The sequence below is a fragment of the Neovison vison genome, chromosome 1, assembly GCF_020171115.1.
Source record: "Neovison vison isolate M4711 chromosome 1, ASM_NN_V1, whole genome shotgun sequence".
Taxonomy (NCBI): Eukaryota; Metazoa; Chordata; class Mammalia; order Carnivora; family Mustelidae; genus Neogale; species Neogale vison.
Window position 1 is genome coordinate 122,863,708 of NC_058091.1, and position 22,111 is coordinate 122,885,818.

Consider the following 22,111-nt stretch of genomic DNA (forward strand, 5'->3'; position numbering starts at 1 on the left):
CAAATTAATTTTAAACATATACAGAAGTCTTTAATTTACTAGCAAAAGAACAATGAAGGTTAAAACAATGAGCCAGTTTAGAGAGGGTATGAGTATGGAAGGAAACAATGCTTACATTAGTAGCTAATTAGGTAAAGATCCTAATCAGTTACCACCCAGGAAACCAGAGAAGCAGAAAGCTCTGAGATGCCAGGGCTGCCCACAGTCCATCTCAGAAACAGAAAACAATGCATCTAAGAAGTAAATGCTAAGGACTCAATGCTATGGCTGTTGGAATAGCAATATTTATTTCCCAACAGTAAGTGTCTGGTAAGTCCAATTACTCATAGAAGTATGAAGCGGGGTCAAACCAACATCAGATAAGCAGAGAGTAAGGTAACAAGCTCTGCTTATTTTTGAATAAGCATCACCAGTGAATTAATCAAGCTATTAGCAAAAACACAGAACGTAGTTTACATATTCCGTAGTTTGGAGGGGTTTTTCTTATTCTTTACAGATTTTATTTATTTGACAGAGACACAGCGAGAGAGGAAACACTAGTAGGGGGAGTGGAAGAGGCAGGCTTCCCACTGAGCAGGGAGCCTGAGGCGGGGCTCAATCCCAGGACCCCGAGATCATGACCCAAGCAGAAGGCAGATGCTTAATGACTGAGCCGCCCAGACGCCCCAGTTTGGAGGTTTTTAAAAATAACTTTATGGGGCGTCTGGGTGCTTCAGTCGGCTCAGGTCATCCGGCTCCCTGCTCCCTGCTCGGTGGGGAGTCTGCTTCTCCCTCTGTCCTGTACCCCACTCCAGCTCACTCTCTCTAATAAATGAATACAATCTTTTTTAAAAGATAACTTTCTGAGAGCACCAAGAAAAGAGGGCACTTTTGTCCCCCCCCCCCCGATCCTGTTTTTCCTGCTTGGAGGTCCTCGGTTACGTCTAACGTGTATTCATTCCTGTCGCAGGTGCCGGTACTCCCAATCAGCATGAGCTAATCCTTCATCAGCACGGACCTAACCTTCCAACTTGAGATATTATCTCCCACCAACACGCACAAACCTTGCATTATATTTGGCTCCATAGGACTTATAGGTTTTATTTATTATGTATCTTGTTCCCCCCCCACCCCGCCTTCAGTAAGGGGCTTTTGTCTGATTAGTTCTTTGCCATAACCCCAGCAACTAAAATTGTGCTTAGCACACAGCATTTGTTGAATGAATGAATAAGCGAGGGATCCACAGACTAGCCATCAGAGGGCGACAGAGAGACTTAGTGGAGGCGGAAATGAAACGTTTTGCCTCGAGCTTCACGTGCGGTTCCGTGAAGTTTGAACTCGCTCGGCCACCATAGTGCTTAAGCCGGAAATGGCAGGCCATTTCCGGTCTTCGCGGTTCGGGAAGACGTTTTCGGGCTGTCGGAAACCGAACCCCAAGGTTCTAAGACTGGTCCATCGCGGAACTCAGACTCCATCCCAGGGCTCCAGGCTTCCAGGCCTCCGACGGGCCCAGCCGCCAGCGTGACTACTGGAGACAGTTCAGGGCCAGGAACGGGGCAGCGTGGGTCACCATGGCGACGCCGGCTGGGCTGGAACGCTGGGTGCAGGACGAGCTGCACTCGGTGCTGGGGCTGAGCGAGCGGCATGTAGCGCAGTTCCTAATTGGTACCGCCCAGCGCTGCGCCTCGGCCGAGGAGTTTGTGCAGCGTCTGCGAGACACCGATACCCTGGACCTCAGCGGACCAGCCCGGGACTTCGCCCTGAGGCTCTGGAACAAGGTGTTGAGAGGGGCGGGGTGGGGCGGGGCCAAGAGTGGGAGCGGCGCGGGAGGAGGTGGAGCAGGGCAGGGGCCCCAGGTTATTTGTGCAGGTGAGGTTGGGCTAACTGTCCTTCCGAGAATTAAGTAATCTCAGTACCCAAGCACCTAACTTTTGTCCACTGTCGCCTGGGTACTGTGCTAGGTGCTGGACGTCCAGTTCTGGGGAGAAGTTCAAGGAGGGTTAAGTGTTATAGAGCAGTGTTTCTCGAACTTTAATATGCATGCTACTCATCCAGGACCCTTATTAAAATGTAGATTCCGATTAGGTGGTTTTGGGATGGGATCTTAGTTTTTGCATTTTTAACTAGTTTCCAGGTGAATCCGATGGTCTGCAGGCTACGCTTTGAATAATTAGGTAGTAGAAAAGATGTGTGAGAAGTGCTGTGGAAGGGCAGAGAAGGTAGGGGTAGTGCTCAGGGGAAGGAAGCCCAAAGATTCCCCAAAATCTGTCTGGTAGAGAAGGGGTTGGGAATAAAGCTGTAAAGATGAACTCCTGGAGGACAGGACTCTGTATTTCTTGTCTTTGTATTTCTCCCACCTGACAGCTCCTTACAGAACAGGTGCTTGCTTATTTAAGCATATGGAAGAGTGAAAGTGTCCAGCATGTTCACAGAATGGCATATAGCCTGCTTTAATTGTCACATATGTCACAAATGGTGCCTGGTGGGAGATGAGTTTAGAACCCAGGTGGTATGAGGATAAGACTTTATGTAAATCTGTTTAGCATGTATTCTGGAATCTGGTACAGTGCCAGGCTTCTGCAAACCAGTCCTTATAGCATATCAGTTCTTGCATAAGGATAGCTTAGTTATGGGGAAGCACAGAGGCTGAACAATTGAGAGTTGGTTTTGATAATGTAAAATAAACTCCATGAAGGCAGGGATTGTTGTCTTTTGTTTATTCCTGTGTCCTTGGTCCCTAGGAGGTAGGTACCTGATGCATCAGACAGATTTTTTACGTGACCCCCCCAAAAAAAACTGCAGATGTGATTAAGTTAAGGATCTTGAGATAGGGAGATTATCCTGAGTTATTTGGTGGGTTCTTATGAGTGAAAGTGGGCAGGAGAGTCAGTGTCAGAGCAATGCAGCAGGAGAAGGACTTGATCAGGCATTACTAGCTTTGAAGGTGTCATTCAGTAAATGTTTGGTAAGTGAATGATTGCAAGGAGGTTCAAAGCTGAGAGGCCCAATTCAAGCTGATGAACATGGTGTGAAGCCATAGGGAAAAGAGACAGTGAAGGCTGGTTTAAGATCAGGTCATTCCTTTTTTTTTTTTTTTAAAGATTATTTTTTAAATTTATTAACTGACAGCAAGAGATCACAAGTAGGCAATGAGGCAGGCAGAGAGAAAGGAAGGGAAGCAGGCTCCCTGTTGAGCAGAAAGTCCGATGCGGGGCTTGATCCCAGGACCTTAGAACTATGACCTGAGCCGAAGGCAGAGGCTTAACCTACTGAGCCACCCAAGCGCCCCAAGATCAGGTCATTCCTTAAATTTGGAATGGGGCAGAGTGGGTTGGCAGAGATCAGGAGTTGCTTATATCCCATTGTCTTCCCTTCTGATAGGTACCACGGAAGGCAGTGGTAGAGAAGCCAGCTCGGGTGGCTGAGCGAGAGGCCCGAGCCCTGCTGGAGAAGAACCGATCCTATAAATTGCTGGAAGACAGTGAGGAGAGCAGTGAGGAGACTGTAGGTAGAGCCGGGAGCAGTCTCCAGAAGAAGCGTAAAAAACGGAAACACCTCAGGAAGAAATGTCTTGAGGAGGAAGAAGAGGAGGAAAAGATTTCTGAGAAAGGGAAGCAAAAGGCAGGGTAAGTCAGAAGCAGCGTGAGAAGGGATGGAACAGAGGATGAAGGGACTTGATAAGCTTCCTAGGAGGCCTCATGTAATCCTTTGGGCTGGACTGCAGGGGCAGTAAACAGCAGACTGAGAAGCCAGAGTCGGAGGATGAGTGGGAGCGGACTGAGCGAGAGCGCCTTCAGGACTTGGAGGAACGTGATGCCTTCGCCGAGCGGGTTCGGCAGCGGGACAAGGATCGAACTCGCAATGTCCTGGAGCGGTCAGACAAGAAGGTGCAATGGAGCAGCATGTTGTATGAAACCCTGGGAAGACTCCCTTGGTCAAATCTGAGGTTTGGTGTGATTGGAGAGATAGTGATCTCTGGGAAGACCAGGATGGCCTCTGGTGGTGTCCATCTCTATAGTATGAGGACCCTTCTGGGTCCTCTGGCTATGGCAACCTTTTGCCGAACCTGTAGCCCTAGAGATTCTCACTGAAAAGGGCCATTTCTTTATACAGTGGTATATCCGAATGAGCCTTGTGATTCTAGAGGAGGAATGGCTGTGGGAGATTTTGACCTCACAGCCCTCCAACCCTTGGTTTCTTCTCCTAGGCATATGAAGAGGCTCAGAAGCGCCTCAAGATGGCTGAGGAAGACCGGAAAGCTATGGTGAGTCCCAGTGCCCAGGAAACCAACTATCAGAAGGCCTGGGGTGGGGGAAAAAGGACACAAAGGAAGTATAGTTGGGATGCTGATGGCTTGTCAGATCTGTGTTGCCACAAGCCTGCCAAGGACAAACAAGTTGTAGAGGAAAAGAAGCTAGAGGAAAAGAAGCTGCCCACAAACCTTCTTACTCCTTAGGATCTGAATCACACTATGTTCATGAGGGAGATGTGGGCTTTCCCTAAGACTTAAGGAGATGTAATCAGAAGTCAGCTGGAACATCTAAGAGGATGGCTGGAGGACCGGGGCAGGGCAGCTGTCCCACTGCCGAGGTGTGTGCTGTCCAGTCAGCTTGGGCACACCCAATTCCAAAAACCCTACCACCTAATCCCTCCATCCCAAACATGGTCTTATAATCTTCCCCTGGTTTCCTGAGTTTCTTCTCTCTGAATGGGGATATAGCCCTTGTAATTCCTAAACTGAACTGGTCATGGTGTGAGTTCTGGTAGGGTAGACAGTTTTTCCAAAGGCCCGGTCTTCCCACATAAGGTTATACTTCGGATTCTCAAAAGAATTTTGAGACTCCTGGTGTCCTAAAAATGACCTAGTGGAAGTCAGGTCTCTCCTGACTGAGCCATCTCATGACCCACCCCACAAAATGGCTGTGGTCAGAGACTTCTGTGCTATCTGTCAGTATGGGTGTAATGTTTTTATTTGCCAGAATTTATTCTTTCCTTTTCAATCATGAAAACTTCCAAACAAACAGGGAAGTTAAGGAAGTTAAGAAGTTGAGGAGTATAATAAACACCCATATAAACTATTCAGATTTAGAAATGGCTAATATTATGTATAGTATTTGCAGTAGCTCTGTAAGTGTGGGCGTTTTTTTTCCTAAACTTTTTTTTTCTTTCTAAACTTTTTGAAAGAGTTTAGACATCATGGCATTTTATCCCATCAGCATGTATCTCCTAAGAATGAAGACATTGTCCTCCAAGACCACAGTGTCATTGTCATGCCCCAAAAGATGGACAGTCATTCTCATGTACCAGTGAGGAACCTGTCCACAATAAAATTTCCCCAAAATGTCTTTAGTAACTGCTCTTTCCAAACTGGAAGGCAAGTTTCATGCATTTTATCTGGTGGTTCAGTTTCTTATGTTTATTTGTTTCCTATTCTCTCTATCATCTTGTACCGTGCCCCACATTCTGGATTTTTCTGACTTTTATCTTGTGTTGAGTTCTTCTATGCCCTGTGCTTCCTTTAAAGTGGAAGTTGGGTCTAAATCTTGCTTCAGCTCAGATTAAAAAGTTGTAACAGGAGCACTTCTTGGGTGGCAGTGTGCCCTTCACATTACACCACATCGGGGGAACACACTGACTGTATACCTGTTGGTGCAGGTAGTATTCCTGTCAACAGCCTTTCATCTAATGGTTTTAGTATAACCACTACTAATCCTTTCCAGAGAATGCTGTTTCACTTTTGGGGATTGCAAAAAGATGATTTTTGGAGTATGACATTCCTTCTACATTTATTGGCTGATCTTTTTATGTAAAGAAGAGCTTTTCCCTAACTAGGAATGAGCAGGACACCTGGGTGATTCAGGCATTTAAGCATCAGACTCTGATTTTGGCTCAGGTCATGGTCTCAGGGTGGTGAGATTCAGCTCCACATGGGGCTCTGCCCTCAGGGAGAAGTCTGCTTCTCTTCTTCTCCCTTGTCTTCTTCCCTCCCCCTGCTTGTGTTCCTCTCTCTCTCTCAAATAAATAAATCTTTTTTTTTCAAGATTTTATTTATTCATTTGAGAGAGTGAGAGAACACAACCAGAGGGAGAGGCAGGGAGAGGGAGAAGCAGACTTCCCACAGAGCAGGGAGCCAGATGTGGGCCTCGATCCCAGGATCTGAGATGATGACCTGAGCAGAAGGCAGATGCTTAACCACCTGAGCCCCCAGGGACCCCAATAAACAAGCCTTAAAAAAAAAAAAAAAACTAGGAATAAGCTATGATTCCATCTTAAAAGGCAGCACAAATGGGGCATCTGGGTGGCTTAGTCAGTTAGGCATCTGACTTGATTTCAGCTCATGTCATGATCTCAGGGTTGGGAGATTGAATCCTGTGTTAGGCTCTAAGCTCAGCGCAGAGTCTGCTTGGTATTCTCTTTCTCCCTCTGTCCCTGCCCACTCATGCTGTCTTTCTCTCTAAAAATAATAAATAATAATTTTAAAAATCTTTAAAAAAAAGAAGGCGGGGCAAATGTTATTTACTAATTTTGAGAGAAAGGAGTTTGATGTAACAGTCACCTCACTGGTAGCAAAACCTTTTTTTCCCATTTTTTTTGTGTGTGTTTGTCACATTGAACTCATGCATTTTTATTTCTCAGTATTTTATAGTTGCATATCATTTTTCTTTTCGTACTCGAATTGCCTGAGTTGGGTTTTTTGTTGTTGTTGTTGTTATTTTATTTATTTATTTATTAGTAATCTCTATACCCAATGTGGTGCTCAAACTCAAGACCCCGAGATCAGGAGTTGTATGCTGTTTTGAGTCAGCCAGGTGCCCTTTAAATTGCCCGTTTTTGGTTTTGGTGGGTTTTTTTGCCTGTATTTTAAAAGAACATCCATCTGCTTCCTCCATCAAGTTGAAAAAGTATTTGATTATGGTACTTAGATTATATCATGAACTTAAACTCCTTTTAAGTCTTTGTAGAACAGGGGCACCTGGGTGGCTCAGTTGTTAAGTGTCTGCCTTTGGCTCAGGTCATGATCCTGGGGTCCTGGGGTCTTGGGATCGGGCCCCACATCAGCCTCCCCACTCAGCAGGAGGCCTGCTTCTCCCTCTCCCACTCCCCCTGCTTGTGTTCTCTCTTTTGCTGTGTCTCTCTCTGTCAAATAAATAAAACCCTTTTAAAAAAAGTCTTCAGGGGCGCCTGGGTGGCTCACTGGGTTAAAGCCTCTGTCTTCGGCTCAGGTCATGATCCCAGGGTCCTGGGATTGAGCCCCAGATCAGGCTCTCTGCTTGGCGGGGAGTCTGCTTCCCCCTCTCTCTGTCTCTGCCTGTCTCTCTGCCTATTTGTGATCTCTCTCTGTCAAATAAATAAATAAAATCTTAAAAAAAAAAGAAAAAAGAAAAAAAAGTCTTCATAGAATAAACAGAAGCCAAGCAATTAAACAGAATTGAGGCACCAAAGGAGAGGGCCTGATGAAATTTTGCCACTACAGTAGAGATTGTTTTGATCACAGGGAAGACAGTGTTGCCACAGTGGGAGGGCTCATGGTGAGAGCTGAGAAAGGCCTTACGGTGGTGGCCAGTCTTTTACTGTCATCCATAATGTGTCCTGAAAAGCTCCTGTCAAAGGAAACATGCAGAAGCCAGATGATCCATTGTATGAGGTAGGGAGAAGTTAGTCCCAGAGGCTAAGCATTTCTTATTACATCTTGCCTTACAGAAACACTCCCTGATGCTATACTTCCACATTTTTGTATATAGTGTATTTCCCCCCTTTTTCCAAACTGTAGTCATTTGATTTCAGACCAGGGAACATCTAACTGAGACTGAAGATGACCTTCTGTTGGCACATCCGGTGGTTTCTAATAGTCTCACTTGTTTTCAGTTTGAGACCCGTGCTTCTAAATGCTGGTATTAAGCCCTTTTGTTTTCCTTCTTTCCACTAAGTTGAATAAAATAGTAAAAATAAAATCTAAAATATTCAGATAATTGCTTTAGTGTATCTATGTTGACAAAGGTGGTGAGGCTGTCCAGAAGGACCTTCCAGCTGGATCATGCTGCTAGAAGATAGTGGCTTTCAGACAGGCCCAGCTTGGGGCGCACCATTAGTCAGGTTGGAAATTGCCAAAGGACACTGCTGGCCTATCAGGGAACTTGTCACTCTTATGGATAGGTAAGGAAAGGGGTTTTGAGGTGAAGATTTGGTTGCCCTGTCCTAACCTAGGTCCCTGAGCTACGGAAGAAATCCCGCCGAGAGTACTTGGCTAAGCGGGAGCGAGAGAAGCTTGAGGACCTGGAGGCTGAGCTGGCTGATGAGGAGTTCCTTTTTGGGGATGTGGAGCTGAGCCGACATGAACAGCGGGAGCTCAAATACAAGCGGCGAGTTCGGGATCTGGCCCGAGAGTACCGGGCGGCTGGGGAGCAGGAGAAGCTGGAGGCCACCAATCGTTACCACATGCCAGAGGAGACCCGAGGCCAGGTGAGGCAAAGCAGAGTCCACTTCAGCCCTGCTTCCCAAGCCAAGGGGAGGGAAGTCTTTAGAGCATTGGTCAGTGCCTTGGCTGACCCCTTCCTTGTCTTCCCTTTCCCTGCATGTGGGAGTAGTGACTGGGAAGGTGAGGCTTGGGAAGAGGGCATCTTCTGTCTTCACATGTCCTTCTTTCCACAGCCAGCACGAGCTGTGGATCTAGTGGAGGAGGAATCAGGCGCCCCTGGAGAGGAGCAGCGACGCTGGGAGGAGGCCCGGCTGGGGGCAGCATCCCTGAAGTTTGGAGCCCGAGATGCTGCCTCCCAGGAGCCCAAGTATCAGCTGGTGCTGGAGGAAGAGGAGACCATCGAGTTTGTCCGGGCCTCTCAGCTCCAGGGCGATGAGGTGAGCAGGAGAACTCTGGGACATTCTAAGGAGGTTGGGAAGCCGGCCCTGAAGCTCACACCTCTCTTTCTCCTCAGGAGCCATCGGGCCCACCGCCCCCAACCCAGGCCCAGCAGAAGGAGTCCATCCAGGCTGTCCGCCGCAGCCTCCCAGTGTTCCCTTTCCGTGAGGAGCTCCTGGCTGCTATTGCTAATCATCAGGTCCTCATCATCGAGGGTGAGACGGGCTCCGGGAAGACCACCCAGATTCCACAGTATCTCTTTGAGGAGGTACAGTCATCCATGCCCTCCAAGTTGCTGAGCCCTGACCCTTGACAAGCACAGTCCTGTCAGTCCTCCTTTTACATGTTATTTTGAGTGCGTGCTTACTACCTTCTCCATCTTTAGTCTTTTCCGCTAAATTGTGAGTTTCTTAAGAATAAGGACAAACCCTTTTCACGTTTCTTTTCTCACTTCTGTCACCGTGTCTGTGCCTAGTTCCAACGTTCCTGTTGGAAAGACCTGTAGACGGGTAGATGGTGGCCTGGAGACCTTCCCACACCACACCACACCACCACACCAACCAGCTCAGCCATCACATCCGCAAGGGCCAGAAACAAGGAGTCAGAGGACTTGGTTTCCTGCTTTTTCACCTTTTTTTGTTTCCCTTTGTTTCTGGGTCTGCCCCAGCTGGTCTTTTTCCAGTTCAGGTGTAGCTGAGCCTGATTGTGATCACTCAAAAGGCTGGAACTCTCGGGGCTGGGTGAGGACACCCTTGAGGGCCCTAAGGTCTGCCCTCCTATATGTTTGCCCTGGTAGTCTGTTTTTCACTTTCTGTCTGTTCCCTCCTTTCCCCCTGCCCTGTTGTACATTTATACCTTCTTTCTCTAAATTATTCTGGGCCTCAGGAGCATATTTATTTATTAAGGGTTTTATTTATTTGAGAGAGCATGAGCAGGGGTGAGGGGAGCAGAGGGAGAGGGAGAAGCAAGGGGAGCCCCATGTGGGGCTCATCCCAGGACTCCGGTTCATGACCTGAGCCAAAGGCAGACTTGAACTGACTGAGTCACCCAGGTGCACCCTCCCATTCCCCCAACCCCAGAAGCATATTTAGCCAAGGAAAAACCTCTTCTTTTGTCATTCAGGGTTATACAAGGAAGGGAATGAAGATTGCCTGCACCCAGCCCCGGAGAGTGGCAGCCATGAGTGTGGCTGCCCGTGTGGCCCGGGAGATGGGTGTGAAGCTTGGGAATGAGGTGAGATCTGCGGGGACGGAGAGGAGAGGGGAGACTCTAGGGTCTGGGACGTGGCCCACACTGTGCAGGGCTTCACACCACAGGTCCAGGCACTGATCCCTTCTCCCCTAGCACTGCACTCCCTTCAGGGAGTGTCAGTCCAATCTTCATGGCCCTTTTGACAGGTTGGCTACAGCATCCGCTTTGAGGACTGCACATCAGAGCGAACTGTCCTCCGCTACATGACAGATGGGATGCTCCTCAGGGAGTTCCTCTCTGAACCTGACCTTGCAAGTTACAGGTACACAAAGGGTCCCTGTCTCCCACAAGAGAGCCACTGCCCTCTCTTCCACCCAGTCTGTTGCCTTCCTCCCCTTCAGCACCTTCCTACAGGTGCTGCTCCTTTATTCTCTGGCCTTTCTCTTCTTTCTTCTCATCCAGCTAGTTTGGGCTTTGTCTTCTGACTGGCCCACCAGTTCTTGAATCTTTTATGGTGTGGATGGTCCTAGGACTGGCCTGCAGGTATCATGGAGATGGGGTAGAAGAGAGGCAGAGAAGTCCTCTGCCCGTTGCTTCCACAATTTAGAAAACACCAGGATGGTAGAGTGGTGCTGTGGAGACTTAAAAAGCCACATGAAGACTCTTTGAAGATTCTTAGAATGTTCAGCGTAGAGTGGAGAAACTCAGGGAGACATCCTGGTTCTCTCTAAGGGGAGGGCTGTTACATGGACAAAGAATTCAGACTTGTTTCACATGATGCTAGAGAGTGCAACTAACAACCATGGGAGAGGTTACAGGGAGACAGATTTCAGGGCAATACTAAGAAGTCAGAGTGGAGGAGATTGGAGGGGCTGTCGGTGTGCTGGGGCCCTCACTCTTGGGCCTCTGGCCCAGGTCTTGGAGTGGCTTGGTCTGTGAATAGTGAGTTCTTAGTGCTGGTGTTGGCCAGGCAGGGCTTGGATGAACATGTGTTTAAGAGGAGACGGGATGGTGCATGGCTGGTGGTGGGGTCAGGCCAGCCAAGCAGTATGTGCTTTCTCAACTCTCAGGAGGCTGTGAAGTTCTGGTCTTAGGAGATCACAAATGGAGCAATAGGACAAATACGATTTGAGCTTTCATATCCCTTGCAAATATTTCAGAACCCGAGGAAGGCTAGCCAGTACAAGTGTTTGGGTATAGGGTTTTCCCATCAAGCCAGCCTGCTTTGTGGAACAGATAGGGACTTCACCACTATAGTCAGGAGTGAGCTGATGCAGGCTTGCCTGTCACTTGGAAATCCAGAGATTTGAATGAGGATAAAGAAGATGCAGCACCGGGATAATTAAGGAGAAGACCAAAAATTCTGGAGAGCTCTCTCAGGTTGGGGTTGAAAGGCTGACCCGGGCCCTCTCCCCAGAAGGAGGCAGCAGGGCCAACAGGGATGCCAACAGCTCACAGGGTGTTCGAATTATGGTGGCCCAGGGGACCTTCCCAGCAGGACCTCTTTTGAATAAAAGAGCTCTCACTTTTTTCCGCTTTAAAACAGATATTCTTACTTCTGCTGACTCTTAACAGACCCATGACTCTAACCCAGAAAGGATGTCTGACTTGTCTTGGCCTTGGCTTCCAACCTCCAAATCTTGGCTGTTGTTGTCTTCCCAGGCTGGGATAAGCTGCAGACTGTGGGGTCTTAGCCTTCTTTAACTTTCTGTTGGTCTTCCTTAGCTGGGGTGATTGGCTTCTCTTTGGATCCGTCCTCCCACATTCCCACATTCACCTTTGGGCTCTTTGCTTCCCTCTGTGCCCTCATCCCTCTTGTCTTCTCCTGGCCAGCTTTCCAGGCTCACTGCTCCCCTGTTCTTTCCCTAGTGTGGTGATGGTAGATGAGGCTCATGAACGGACCCTACACACAGACATTCTCTTTGGGTTAATCAAAGATGTTGCTCGCTTCCGGCCTGAGCTGAAGGTCTTGGTGGCTTCAGCCACTCTGGACACTGCCCGTTTCTCCACCTTCTTTGATGATGCCCCTGTCTTCCGAATCCCTGGACGCAGGTTTCCAGTTGACATCTTCTATACCAAGGTGCTCCCCTCAGGGAGGGTGGGTTTAAGTGCTAGGCAGCAAACCGTGGGCCTTTGGAGAAGGTTGTCCCAGGGAGGGAAGGGGAAAATGGAGAGTCCAAAAGGGCACTAGGACAAACTGGTTATTGAGTTGGGAGAAAAGGTTTCCCAAAGAGATGGCCTTCTGTGACCCCTCTCCTGCTTCTGCCTAGGCTCCAGAGGCTGACTACCTGGAGGCTTGTGTAGTGTCTGTGCTGCAGATCCATGTGACCCAGCCCCCTGGGGATATCCTGGTGTTCCTGACAGGACAGGTGTGAGATGGTGGGGTTGGGGGTGGTGGTGGTGATGTATCCCAGGGGAAGACAGAGCTTCCAGGTGGGCCTTGTGTCACTTTGGGACCTGTAGTGCTGTCTCCATCCCAAATCCAGGAGGAGATTGAGGCCGCCTGTGAGATGCTCCAGGATCGCTGCCGCCGCCTGGGCTCCAAAATCCGGGAGCTCTTGGTGTTACCCATTTATGCCAACCTGCCTTCTGACATACAGGCTCGTATCTTCCAGCCCACACCCCCTGGGGCACGAAAGGTCAGTTGGAGAAACCCACATTTTTCACCCCTATAGTTCACACAACTAATAGTGAAAAAGAGAGTATGTGCCTGCCCTGTGCAGGATCTGTCCTGGGCCTGCTGCAGCCACAAGGCTCAGTAGTAGTCCCCCGCTTCCAGAGCTGGAGGGAGGATGAATTCAGCATGAACTGAGACACACCCAAATAACGTGACCCGCTAAATCAGTACTGTGGAGGTGCAGAGGAGAGGGGAAGTCCTTGGTGTGCTGAAAGGTGGGATTTTATCTGTATCTTTAAGAAAAAAGCAAAGCAAAAGCAAAGCAAAGCAAAGCCCAAGGTATGTTTGAGGTCAGCGTGTAATCTAGAAGATTAAGGGGAAGGTTCCCATGGTGAAAACAACTCTGGACTGAGATTAGGGAGGGCCTTTGAGAGCAGTTGGAAGCATTTGAACTTTAGACGATTGGATGGCAATCAAAGGGTTTTGAGCAAAGATGTAACTTCCATTCAGCAAATATTTAATGAGCTCCTCCCACGTGCCAGGTACTGTTCTAGGGAATGAAGATACAATGAAGAACAGAACAAAGTCCCTAGCCTCTCAGAGCTTATAGTCTAACGTAAGTTAGGAGACATTGGACATGTAAATACACAATGCTGATTCGTGACCAGTGCTATGGAGAGATACCATGCAAAATGGGGAAATGGAGACTGACTCCAGAGGAGTGGGAGTGAGGAATGGCAGAAGGTGTTTTCCTCAGGATGTAGGGAAGATCTCTCCTTCTCCAGTAAGGTGAAAGGGAACCCAGTGAGGGAGGGAGCCTTGCTGATACCTGGAGGTAAAGTGTGTCCGGTGGAGGGAACAACTAGTGGGAAGGACCCGAGGGAGGAGTGCGCTCAGACCAACCAGGGAGCAGCAGGAGTGGAGGCGAGGAGCCCATAGTACTCAGAGAGGAGGTCAGAAAGGTAGCCAGGGCTAGAGGAGTCAGGGCTTCAAGGGGTTTGAATATAGTTCTCAAGTAGAACGGGAAGCCATTGACAGCTGGGATTAGTGATGTGACCGGTTGATGTTTTTGAGGGGCCATCCAGATGCCAGAATGATGAGTTTAGGTAAGCAGGGCCAGGAGTAGAGGCAGGGAGACACATGAGAAGCCTCTTGCAGGAAGACCTGGATGAGGATGAATGTGAAAGTGCTGGTGGGAAAGATGGGAGCCAGGGACCTGGACCCCTCTCCCATCTCTGAAAACAGTTCTAACCCTGCTCCCATGTCTTTTCCACATTATGTCCCTGTTCATCCCTACTCTCGCTTGCTCCTGCCTGGCTTGTCCCCCTCTCCTGACTTTAGACCCTAATTCCTTTAGCTCCTGTCCCTTATCTGTACCTGCTTCTCTACTAGAATCTTCCAGGAATACTTTTTCTAGGTAATTTGGTGGGTGGGGTCTCCAGGTGACTATACATCCTGTCACTCAGGTGGTTGTGGCAACAAACATCGCTGAGACATCACTCACCATTGAAGGCATCATTTACGTACTGGATCCAGGGTTCTGTAAGCAGAAGAGCTACAACCCTCGCACAGGCATGGAATCCCTCACTGTCACACCCTGCAGCAAGGTCAGCCTGCTTGGGCTCCAACAATGTCTCCATGGGAAGGGTTCAATTCTAAAGCCTGTGGGAGCTTCTTAGAGGACAGGGAAAAAGCAGCCTACATCCTCTCAGATTTCTTGCAGAAGTATTGCTTCTTCTCTGTTCCCTCTCCAGTTGTCAGCCATGCCTGCCTCTCCTTTCTTTGTAGGCCTCAGCCAATCAACGGGCTGGTCGGGCAGGTCGGGTGGCTGCTGGGAAGTGCTTCCGCCTGTATACTGCCTGGGCCTATCAGCATGAGCTGGAGGAAACCACGGTGCCGGAGATCCAGAGGACCAGCCTGGGCAATGTCGTGTTGCTGCTCAAGAGCTTAGGTTATTTGGGGTCCCCCAGTCCTCCTGAGAGAGGAGGGAGGAGGGGCTGGAGTCACTGATCCCTGCAGAGAAGCTGTTCTATACCCTCACATCTTTCTTCAGGGATCCATGATCTAATGCACTTTGATTTCCTGGATCCTCCACCATATGAGACCCTTCTGCTGGCTTTGGAGCAGCTGTATGCTCTGGGAGCCCTCAACCACCTTGGGGAGCTCACCACGGTAAGGTGGGAGGGAAGCATGGGCAGGAGCAGGATGAGGGGGTTGGGGTGACTTCTTGAGTGGTGGAGGGACTCCTGAGGGAGGACTGGCCTCAACTCTTTTTCCTCTCCTTAGTCTGGTCGGAAGATGGCAGAGCTACCGGTGGACCCCATGCTATCTAAAATGATCCTGGCCTCTGAGAAGTAAGTGCCACACCCCACTCCCACCCCTGCCACTCCGGCCAGGCCCCCAGCACACAAACTGGCTTTGCTTCCTTCTCTCTTGGGGCCTTCTTTGTTATCTTGGTCTTTTTCCTTTTTCTCCTTGCTGTATTCTTTAACAAATAAGTTACTAGAAAACTCTTAGTGCCCCTTTTGAGGCTCACAAGGGGCAGTAAGATACTAATCAAATGAGTAAGATTGACAAATAGAAAATTGGGGGGCATGAATGGATGTGGAAGACTTAGCACCTGTGAGGAGTGCTGTGTGTGGACTGGTTTGGGGACTTTCTCATTCCTGAGGTTTTGGACTGTAACACTTAGATGTAGTTGTGGAGGGGCCACCTTTAAATGCCATTCCTCTGCTGTAGTAGAGGTCAGAGGTCATTACGTGAACTTGAAGTGCTGTCTTTTCCTGATGCACATAATACACCCCTTCCTCCTACAGAAGTCCTTCCTACCCTCAGAAGTCCTCAGCGCTTTCCTGCCCTCGCCATGGATAGCCTCCCCACAATTGTTTCACCTCCAGCCCACCACCACCCAAATCTGTCCGCCCTGAATTGTAGCCGTTGATGGCAATCTGCATGTGAGGACACATCCGCACACAGTGATCACTTCTCCCCTTACCATGCGTGTATCTGTTCCTGTATGCCTTCCTTTGAACCCTCATGCTTTGCCCTTCCTGCCCCAGGTACAGCTGTTCAGAAGAGATCCTGACGGTGGCTGCCATGCTGTCTGTCAACAACTCCATCTTCTACCGACCCAAAGACAAGGTTGTGCATGCTGACAATGCCCGTGTCAACTTTTTCCTCCCTGGTGGAGACCACCTGGTTCTGCTGAACGTTTATACGCAGGTCACTGGGCTTGGCTGATGGGATTGAGGGAGACACGGGGGACTCTGGTTCTGCTATATACTTAAGTCCCACTTTTTTTTAACCATCTTCACAGTGGGCTGAGAGTGGTTACTCTTCCCAGTGGTGCTATGAGAACTTTGTGCAGTTCAGATCAATGCGCCGAGCCCGGGATGTGAGGGAACAGCTGGAGGGGCTCTTGGAACGTGTGGAAGTTGGTCTCAGCTCTTGCCAGGGGGACTATATCCGTGTACGCAAGGTCAGCTTTTTTTCAGTCTCCCTGTTCCCCACACTCTCTCCATCTACAGAGTGAGCTGCTCTGGGGGCCTGAAGCAGTCCCTTCAGCCTGAGGATGTGCCCTCTTCCCCTGGAGAAGGCATGCTTTTCTGTGCTTTCTTCCCCAGACCCCTGAAGGGTCATTCCCAGGGGGTTCTTCACGCATTCCTTACCTTTTGAGTTCTCCAGAAGCCTGAACTAAAAAGGTAGTGAGTGCTTAGGTTCCCTGGATGTGTGGCTTTCTGGTTGACTTTCTTTCTTGTCTTTCCCTCAGGCCATCACAGCTGGTTACTTTTACCACACGGCCCGGTTGACTCGTAGTGGCTATCGCACAGTCAAACAGCAGCAGACAGTGTTCATCCACCCCAACTCCTCCCTGTTTGATGAACAGCCACGTTGGCTGCTCTACCATGAACTTGTCTTGACCACCAAGGAGTTCATGAGACAGGTGAGGGAACTTCCCTTGCCCAGGATGGTGCAGATGTGGGGGGAGGTAGGATCCTAACAAGCTAAAAACCCAGGTTCAGGTTGCTGAGACCAGCAGAGAAATAGGAAAACACTTTGCTTTAAGGCAGGACAAAATAGAAAGGCCTTCTCTCAACAGCTATGTCAGCATCTACTAAGATCTAAGAACTGCATATTCATTCAGTACATATTTGAATGCCTAGTATCTTGGTGTTTCAGATGCTGGGGTAAGAATGGTGAACAAAGGGGCACCTGGGTGGCTCAGTGGGTTAAGCTGCTGCCTTCGGCTCAGGTCATGATCTCAGGGTCCTGGGATTGAGTCCCGCATCGGTCTCTCTGCTCAGCAGGGAGCCTGCTTCCCTCTTTCTCTCTGCCTGCCTCTCCATCTACTTGTGATTTCTCTCTGTCAAATAAATAAATAAAATCTTAAAAATAAAATAAAATAAAATAAAATCTTTAAAAAAAAAGAATGGTGAACAAAGCAGATATAGTCTCTGTCCTGAGTGTAATTTACGACTAGTTTTTTTAGGGATAGTTTACTGGGGATCCTGAACGACATGTAAAGGTTATGTCTGCCCTTGGGGTATATAGTATTAGAGCCTGGCACCTTGTCCCTAGCCCTGTAGTCAAAGGTGGAAGAAAGAAACTTTTCTGATTACACATACACTAGAGTGTAGGTTGGAAAAAGGGGAACTCTACTGACTTTTTCTCTCCTCTTGTAGGTACTGGAAATTGAGAGCAGTTGGCTTCTGGAGGTGGCTCCTCACTATTATAAAGCCAAGGAACTAGAAGATCCCCATTCTAAGAAAATGCCAAAAAAAATAGGCAAGACACGAGAAGAGCTAGGGTAAAGAGAAGGGGACACAAACAGAACCCAACACCCCTCCTTTTCCTTCTGTAACATTATTTAATGTACATTTTTGGAATAAAGCTTGTGGGAACTTTAAATTTTAATTGATTTATATTTTATTTTTAAAAAAAGATTTGAGGGGCGCCTGGGTGGCTCAGTGGGTTAAGCCGCTGCCTTCGGCTCAGGTCATGATCTCGGGGTCCTGGGATCGAGTGTCGCATCGGGCTCTCTGCTCAGCAGGGAGCCTGCTTCCCTCCCTCTCTCTCTCTCTGCCTGCCTCTCTGTCTACCTGTAATCTCTCTCTGTCAAATAAATAAATAAAATCTTAAAAATAAAAAAATAAAATAAAAAAAGATTTGAAAGAGAAAGAGTTATTATTTTAAGTAGCCTCCATGCTCAGCATGGGGCTTGAACTCACAACCACAAGGATCAAGAGTCCTATGCTCTACCGACTGAGCCAGCCAGGTGTCCCAAGCTTATGGGAACTTTTGAGATGCAAATAAAGTGACACGGAAATTCTCATATATTCACTTAGACTTTATTATTTACAAGTTAAATTACACAGCAGCTTTACACAGCATGAAATGGCAAAAAAGGAGAGTAAAGAGGGGAGGAAGCTGGCTCCTGAGATTCTAGGCCCCCTCCACCCCTTCCTCTTGTGCGTATATAGCAGTCTTCAGTGCTGCCTTTACCCCAGTTCCTGGATCAGGTCTTCGAACACAGGTGTAAGTTGGGTTCTGGCTCTGACAGTCCCAGAGTCACCAGGGCTCCCACTAGCAGCTTTTTCACAGGCGTTGGGGCTGAGTGTGAAGGCATCAGCTGCAGAGACAGAGGTTAAGGCCAGTTGGTGGGATTTTCTACAACTTCACCCATCCCCATCCAGCCTAAGGACTTACTTTGTCTAGGCGATGGCGACAAATGAGGCCACTGGAATTCAGGTAGAAGGTGGAATAGGCATCATAGGTCCTGGTGAAGGGAAAAAGAGAGGCTTACTAAGGGAGGTGACTAGTCCCAAAGTTTAATTCAAGCATTTGCTTAAACCAGTAGTTCCTAAATTTTGCTACACAGTAGATGTAGATAAGGAGAACTCAAAAACAACTGATGCCCAGGTTGTACCCTGTCCCACTTAAATCTGAATGTCTGGCTCCAGTATTTAAACTTTAAAGATCCTTAAATGATTTTTTTTTTCTTTTTTAAGATTTTATTTGACAGAGAAATCACAAGTAGGCAGAGAGGCAGACAGAGCGAGGGAGAGAAGAGGAAGCAGGCTCCCTGCTGAGCAGAGAGCCCGATGCGGGACTCGATCCCAGGACCCCGAGACCATGACCTGAGCCAAAGGCAGCAGCTCAACCCACCGAGCCACCCAGGTGCCCCGATCCTTAAATGATTTTTGCAGCAAAGTCTGAGATCACTGGTTTGGGCCAAACCTAACAATTTCCTGGGATTCTGTTCTATGCCAGAAATTTACTAAATACCTAAGACTATGAAGCTCGACTTACTAGGAATTTTCATTTGTTCAATAAATACTCGAATGACTATGATATACCACATAATGTACACCAAAAAACAGAGTCTAGAGGTTTCTTAACACACTCAAAGTCCCTGATTCCTGGTAGAGAAAACAAAATCCCTGCTTTCAAGGAGGATGCAGTCAAGTCACAGTATATCAAGGATGGTCTGAAAGACTAGATCAGAGTCCTAAAGGCAGGATTAAGAAACCGATTGGATCTTTTCTCACTTCTCTTACCGATAAAGCTCTTCCTTATCTCGCTTGTAGAAACGCAGAAAGAGCATGTGGATGGGCAGCCCCACAAGCCGCCATCGAGCTTGCAGGGTCCAATTCTCTGGGTGGCGGGTCAGCTGTAGAACCTCCAACCGAAGCTGTGCAAAATAGTTCCAGGCCAGGAAGCGGCAGAGGGTCAGTGACAGAATGTACCATGTCCGGCCCCTGGGAAGAAGGGATGGGAAAGATCGCTCATGATGGCATAATCAGAAAACCAAACTGGCCTCTGTCTGGGGAACGGGAAACAGTTGTGAGAGGTGGCAGGACATTCTCTGGTAAATGAAAAAGATCAAGTAGAAAGCACATGGTGCTTTTAAACCTCCCCAAGGCCCTACCCGTGCCTGGATTCTCACTTGGTACGGATGTTCAGGATCTCATTGATGAATTCCACATCTGATGAGTAGAGAGTATAGTCGTGGGAGTGAAGGAAGAGATTGGGAAGCTGGGTGGAAGAAGAAGGCATCAGCCCAGTAGGAAAGAAAAGATGATCCTACTTCTCAGCTTTCTCTTTGATGCTTCTTTACTCCTCTCTGAGTAAAAAGTCATCTCATCCCATATTTAACTTCCCTTAAATCCAAACTGAAAAATATCTTTTTCTTGGGAAATGTTTATATGCCTGTCTCATAATTCCAAGAAATCCAGTCGACTAGCCCTCTATTTCCAGGTACTATCTACATCCCTTCTCACTGCACATGGAGGCCACTTTCAGGCTGACTTACCTCTTGTCTCAGTCTCTCATACATGACAGCCAGGTGCTCCTCCATACTTGGATCTCCTGATGGAGTGGCAGGGGAAGGGCGAGAGGTTCCTGGGGCTTGGAAAGGTATCAAAGCCCCAGGACAGGGGCAGGGAGGTCCCTCAAATAGGCTCCTAAGCCCATCCAGGCAGCCACTATACATTTCAGGTCCTGGTCCCTCCTCTCCCTTTCCTGGAGGGAGAACCACCCATGGTGAGCTGAGGGTCTGGATCTGAGGGAGATGTAGTGGGAGAGCCCGGGGAAGCAGCCAAATGGGAGGGTGTGGGGGTGGGGGAGACCAGAGAAGAGAAGATGGAAAAGTGGCTGTTGTGGAGGGGGGCCACAAAGGTGGGAATGGTAGAGTCCGTGGAGAAAGCTGGTCCTAAGGAGGAATAATAAAAGGAAAAAGATAAGAATCTAGCTGACTGATGCCCCCTCATCTAAAATCTGTTCATTAATATGCTTCCAATCACACCTGCTCCTCCTGACAGGAGGAAAATGGGATGAATTCAACTTTATCTCTACTGAAAACAGGAAGTTTCCTGTGACACAGGTAAAGTACTTCCCCAAAACATTAGTTTAAGATCACAACACTGGGGGCAGTTACACCTCTCTTACAGAAAAAATCCTAATATTTTGAAAAATGAACAAAGGAATGGAGCAACAGATTTTAGTGTAAATGTGGATGAAATGACGTGGCCGGTAACACAACTCCACCATGAAGTGTGTGATAGAAAAAAACATCCAGCTGTAAGCAGGGGACATTTCTCTGAGCTCTGATGACCTTGGGCACTCTCATTCCCTATGCCTATTTCTTATAAATGTCCTCTTATACACAAGAACAATGAAGCATACTGAACTGTTATGAGGACTATCGGACATAATAAATGTAAATATAAATTCGTCATCTATAAAGTAGTATGTAAATGTGAGTTACTATCTTTTCGGGCTCCGCTAATGACACACACAAACCGAGGAGACCGTTAAAGGCTGGGCTTCAAGTCGCCTGGTTTACCGACGTTGAAAGCGCGATGGGCGGGGAGGTCACCCAAAGTAAGGAAGGCCTCGCCCGAGTCCTTCGCTCTCAAGGAACCTCAGCGGGGCTGTCTCACTTCCGGGAAGGCTGGCGGGCGGCGCCGGGCGGGGGTACCACCAGCCCCAACGCGCCGTCTCCGCTGGGGGCGTGGCCATTTTGCCCTGCCGGGCGCAGGGGCTAAAACCGGATCCACCGAGGCCGGCCTTTCCGCCCTAACCACTATCCCGGTGTAGGACACGCGGGCTGCACGGGGCGACCCGCAGGTCTGTCTGTTCGGGATCTGGGAATTCCGGGGCGGCTCCGCGGCCAGGCTGCGAATCTCCCTGCCCCTTGTCCTTCAAATCACCTCCATGCACAGGTAACCGCGGAAAAGCCGGCGAAATGCGGCCGCGCCCCGCCGTCCCTGCTTCAACGGCGCCTGCACACCCGAGACCCGGGAGCACCAACAACGCGTGCACGCGACGCCCGTCTGTACGCTCCTCCCGGTCCCCGCGACCCCTCGCCCTTCCACGCGCCGCCCTGCACAAGTGAGAAGAGCGGTAGGACGGCATTGCGCCTGCGCGGACGGGGCGCGCGCTCCGCCCCACACGCCGACTCTGAGGAGGGTCTCTCCCCGCCCCCTCTCCTCCCCTCCTGTTTCCCCTCTGCTCTCACCTGGGGGCGAGCCTGGTAAGTGCGGAGGCAGGGGCTGAGACGCCGGGCCGCCCCCCGGCTGGGCTGGTACATGATCTAACGGGAGCGGAGACAGCGCCTCCAGTGTCCGGCCTCTGGCCTCCTCACAGGGGTGAGCGCGCCCCGGAGCCGGCTTCTTGAAGGGGAAAGGGTGTGTGTGTGTGTGTGTGTGTGTGTGTGTGTGAAGGAGCTGGAGAGAGGGAAACGGAGATGTTGCGCGCTTGCGCACTGCAGCGGGTTCCAAGGAGGCGATGAGGCATTCGTCTGCAGTGAGTGCGCTTGCGCTTGCCGGCTCACGAGGCCTTCTAAGCGCGCTTGCGCAGTAAATTAGGTCCCGGCGAACAGGGCTGTTTTACCTATAGCGCTTGAGCAAAAAGCTGGGGGATAATGGGCCTGAACCAGGTACGCGAAGGGTGGGATTGAAAATAATGAC

The 22,111-nt window shown here is 49.2% G+C and overlaps 2 protein-coding genes across 4 annotated transcripts; one reads left to right on the forward strand and one right to left on the reverse strand.

Annotated features, from left to right (window-relative positions):
- Nucleotides 1-1,340: 1,340 nt before the first annotated feature.
- Nucleotides 1,341-17,549, forward strand: DHX16 (DEAH-box helicase 16). Of its 2 annotated transcripts, XM_044257431.1 has the most exons (20): nucleotides 1,341-1,757; nucleotides 3,361-3,605; nucleotides 3,704-3,866; nucleotides 4,187-4,243; nucleotides 8,185-8,439; nucleotides 8,629-8,832; nucleotides 8,910-9,101; nucleotides 9,956-10,066; nucleotides 10,231-10,346; nucleotides 11,894-12,104; nucleotides 12,295-12,393; nucleotides 12,511-12,663; nucleotides 14,108-14,248; nucleotides 14,430-14,592; nucleotides 14,695-14,813; nucleotides 14,928-14,995; nucleotides 15,701-15,863; nucleotides 15,958-16,119; nucleotides 16,411-16,584; nucleotides 17,324-17,549. In XM_044257431.1, exons 1-20 carry the CDS (start codon nucleotides 1,551-1,553, stop codon nucleotides 17,450-17,452), a joined length of 3,132 nt encoding a protein of 1,043 aa, XP_044113366.1. In that variant the 5' UTR covers nucleotides 1,341-1,550; the 3' UTR covers nucleotides 17,453-17,549. The 2 variants fall into 2 exon arrangements, with proteins under 2 accessions (XP_044113366.1, XP_044113376.1); XM_044257441.1 differs by lacking the exons at nucleotides 1,341-1,757; nucleotides 3,361-3,605; nucleotides 3,704-3,866; ... (1 more) ...; nucleotides 8,185-8,439; nucleotides 8,629-8,832 and having other exon boundaries at nucleotides 8,914-9,048.
- Nucleotides 17,550-17,973: 424 nt separating this feature from the next.
- Nucleotides 17,974-22,010, reverse strand: C1H6orf136 (chromosome 1 C6orf136 homolog). 2 transcript variants are annotated; one of them, XM_044257506.1, is made up of 6 exons: nucleotides 21,661-22,010; nucleotides 19,954-20,352; nucleotides 19,588-19,676; nucleotides 19,199-19,399; nucleotides 18,348-18,417; nucleotides 17,974-18,270 (listed from the first exon to the last, which is right to left on the reverse strand). In XM_044257506.1, the coding sequence occupies exons 1-6, from the start codon at nucleotides 21,730-21,732 to the stop codon at nucleotides 18,157-18,159; spliced, it is 945 nt and encodes a 314-aa protein (XP_044113441.1). In that variant the 5' UTR covers nucleotides 21,733-22,010; the 3' UTR covers nucleotides 17,974-18,156. The 2 variants fall into 2 exon arrangements, with proteins under 2 accessions (XP_044113441.1, XP_044113451.1); XM_044257516.1 differs by lacking the exon at nucleotides 21,661-22,010 and adding an exon at nucleotides 21,353-21,454.
- Between the last annotated feature and the right edge of the window lie 101 nt (nucleotides 22,011-22,111).

What these genes read in the sequence shown, in the direction of transcription:
- DHX16 (XM_044257431.1), top strand. Translation starts at nt 1,551, where the DNA reads ATGGCGACGCCGGCTGGGCTGGAACGCTGGGTGCAGGACGAGCTGCAC. An exon ending in AAAGGGAAGCAAAAGGCAGG is followed by an intron (nt 3,606 to 3,703) that starts GTAAGTCAGAAG and finishes GCTGGACTGCAG; the next exon opens with GGGCAGTAAACAGCAGACTG. An exon ending in ATGATCCTGGCCTCTGAGAA is followed by an intron (nt 14,996 to 15,700) that starts GTAAGTGCCACA and finishes TTCCTGCCCCAG; the next exon opens with GTACAGCTGTTCAGAAGAGA.
- C1H6orf136 (XM_044257506.1), bottom strand. Translation starts at nt 21,732, where the DNA reads ATGTACCAGCCCAGCCGGGGGGCGGCCCGGCGTCTCAGCCCCTGCCTC. An exon ending in CTTACCAGGCTCGCCCCCAG is followed by an intron (nt 20,353 to 21,660) that starts GTGAGAGCAGAG and finishes ATTCCTCCTTAG; the next exon opens with GACCAGCTTTCTCCACGGAC. An exon ending in ATCCTGAACATCCGTACCAA is followed by an intron (nt 19,400 to 19,587) that starts GTGAGAATCCAG and finishes CCTTCTTCCCAG; the next exon opens with GGGCCGGACATGGTACATTC.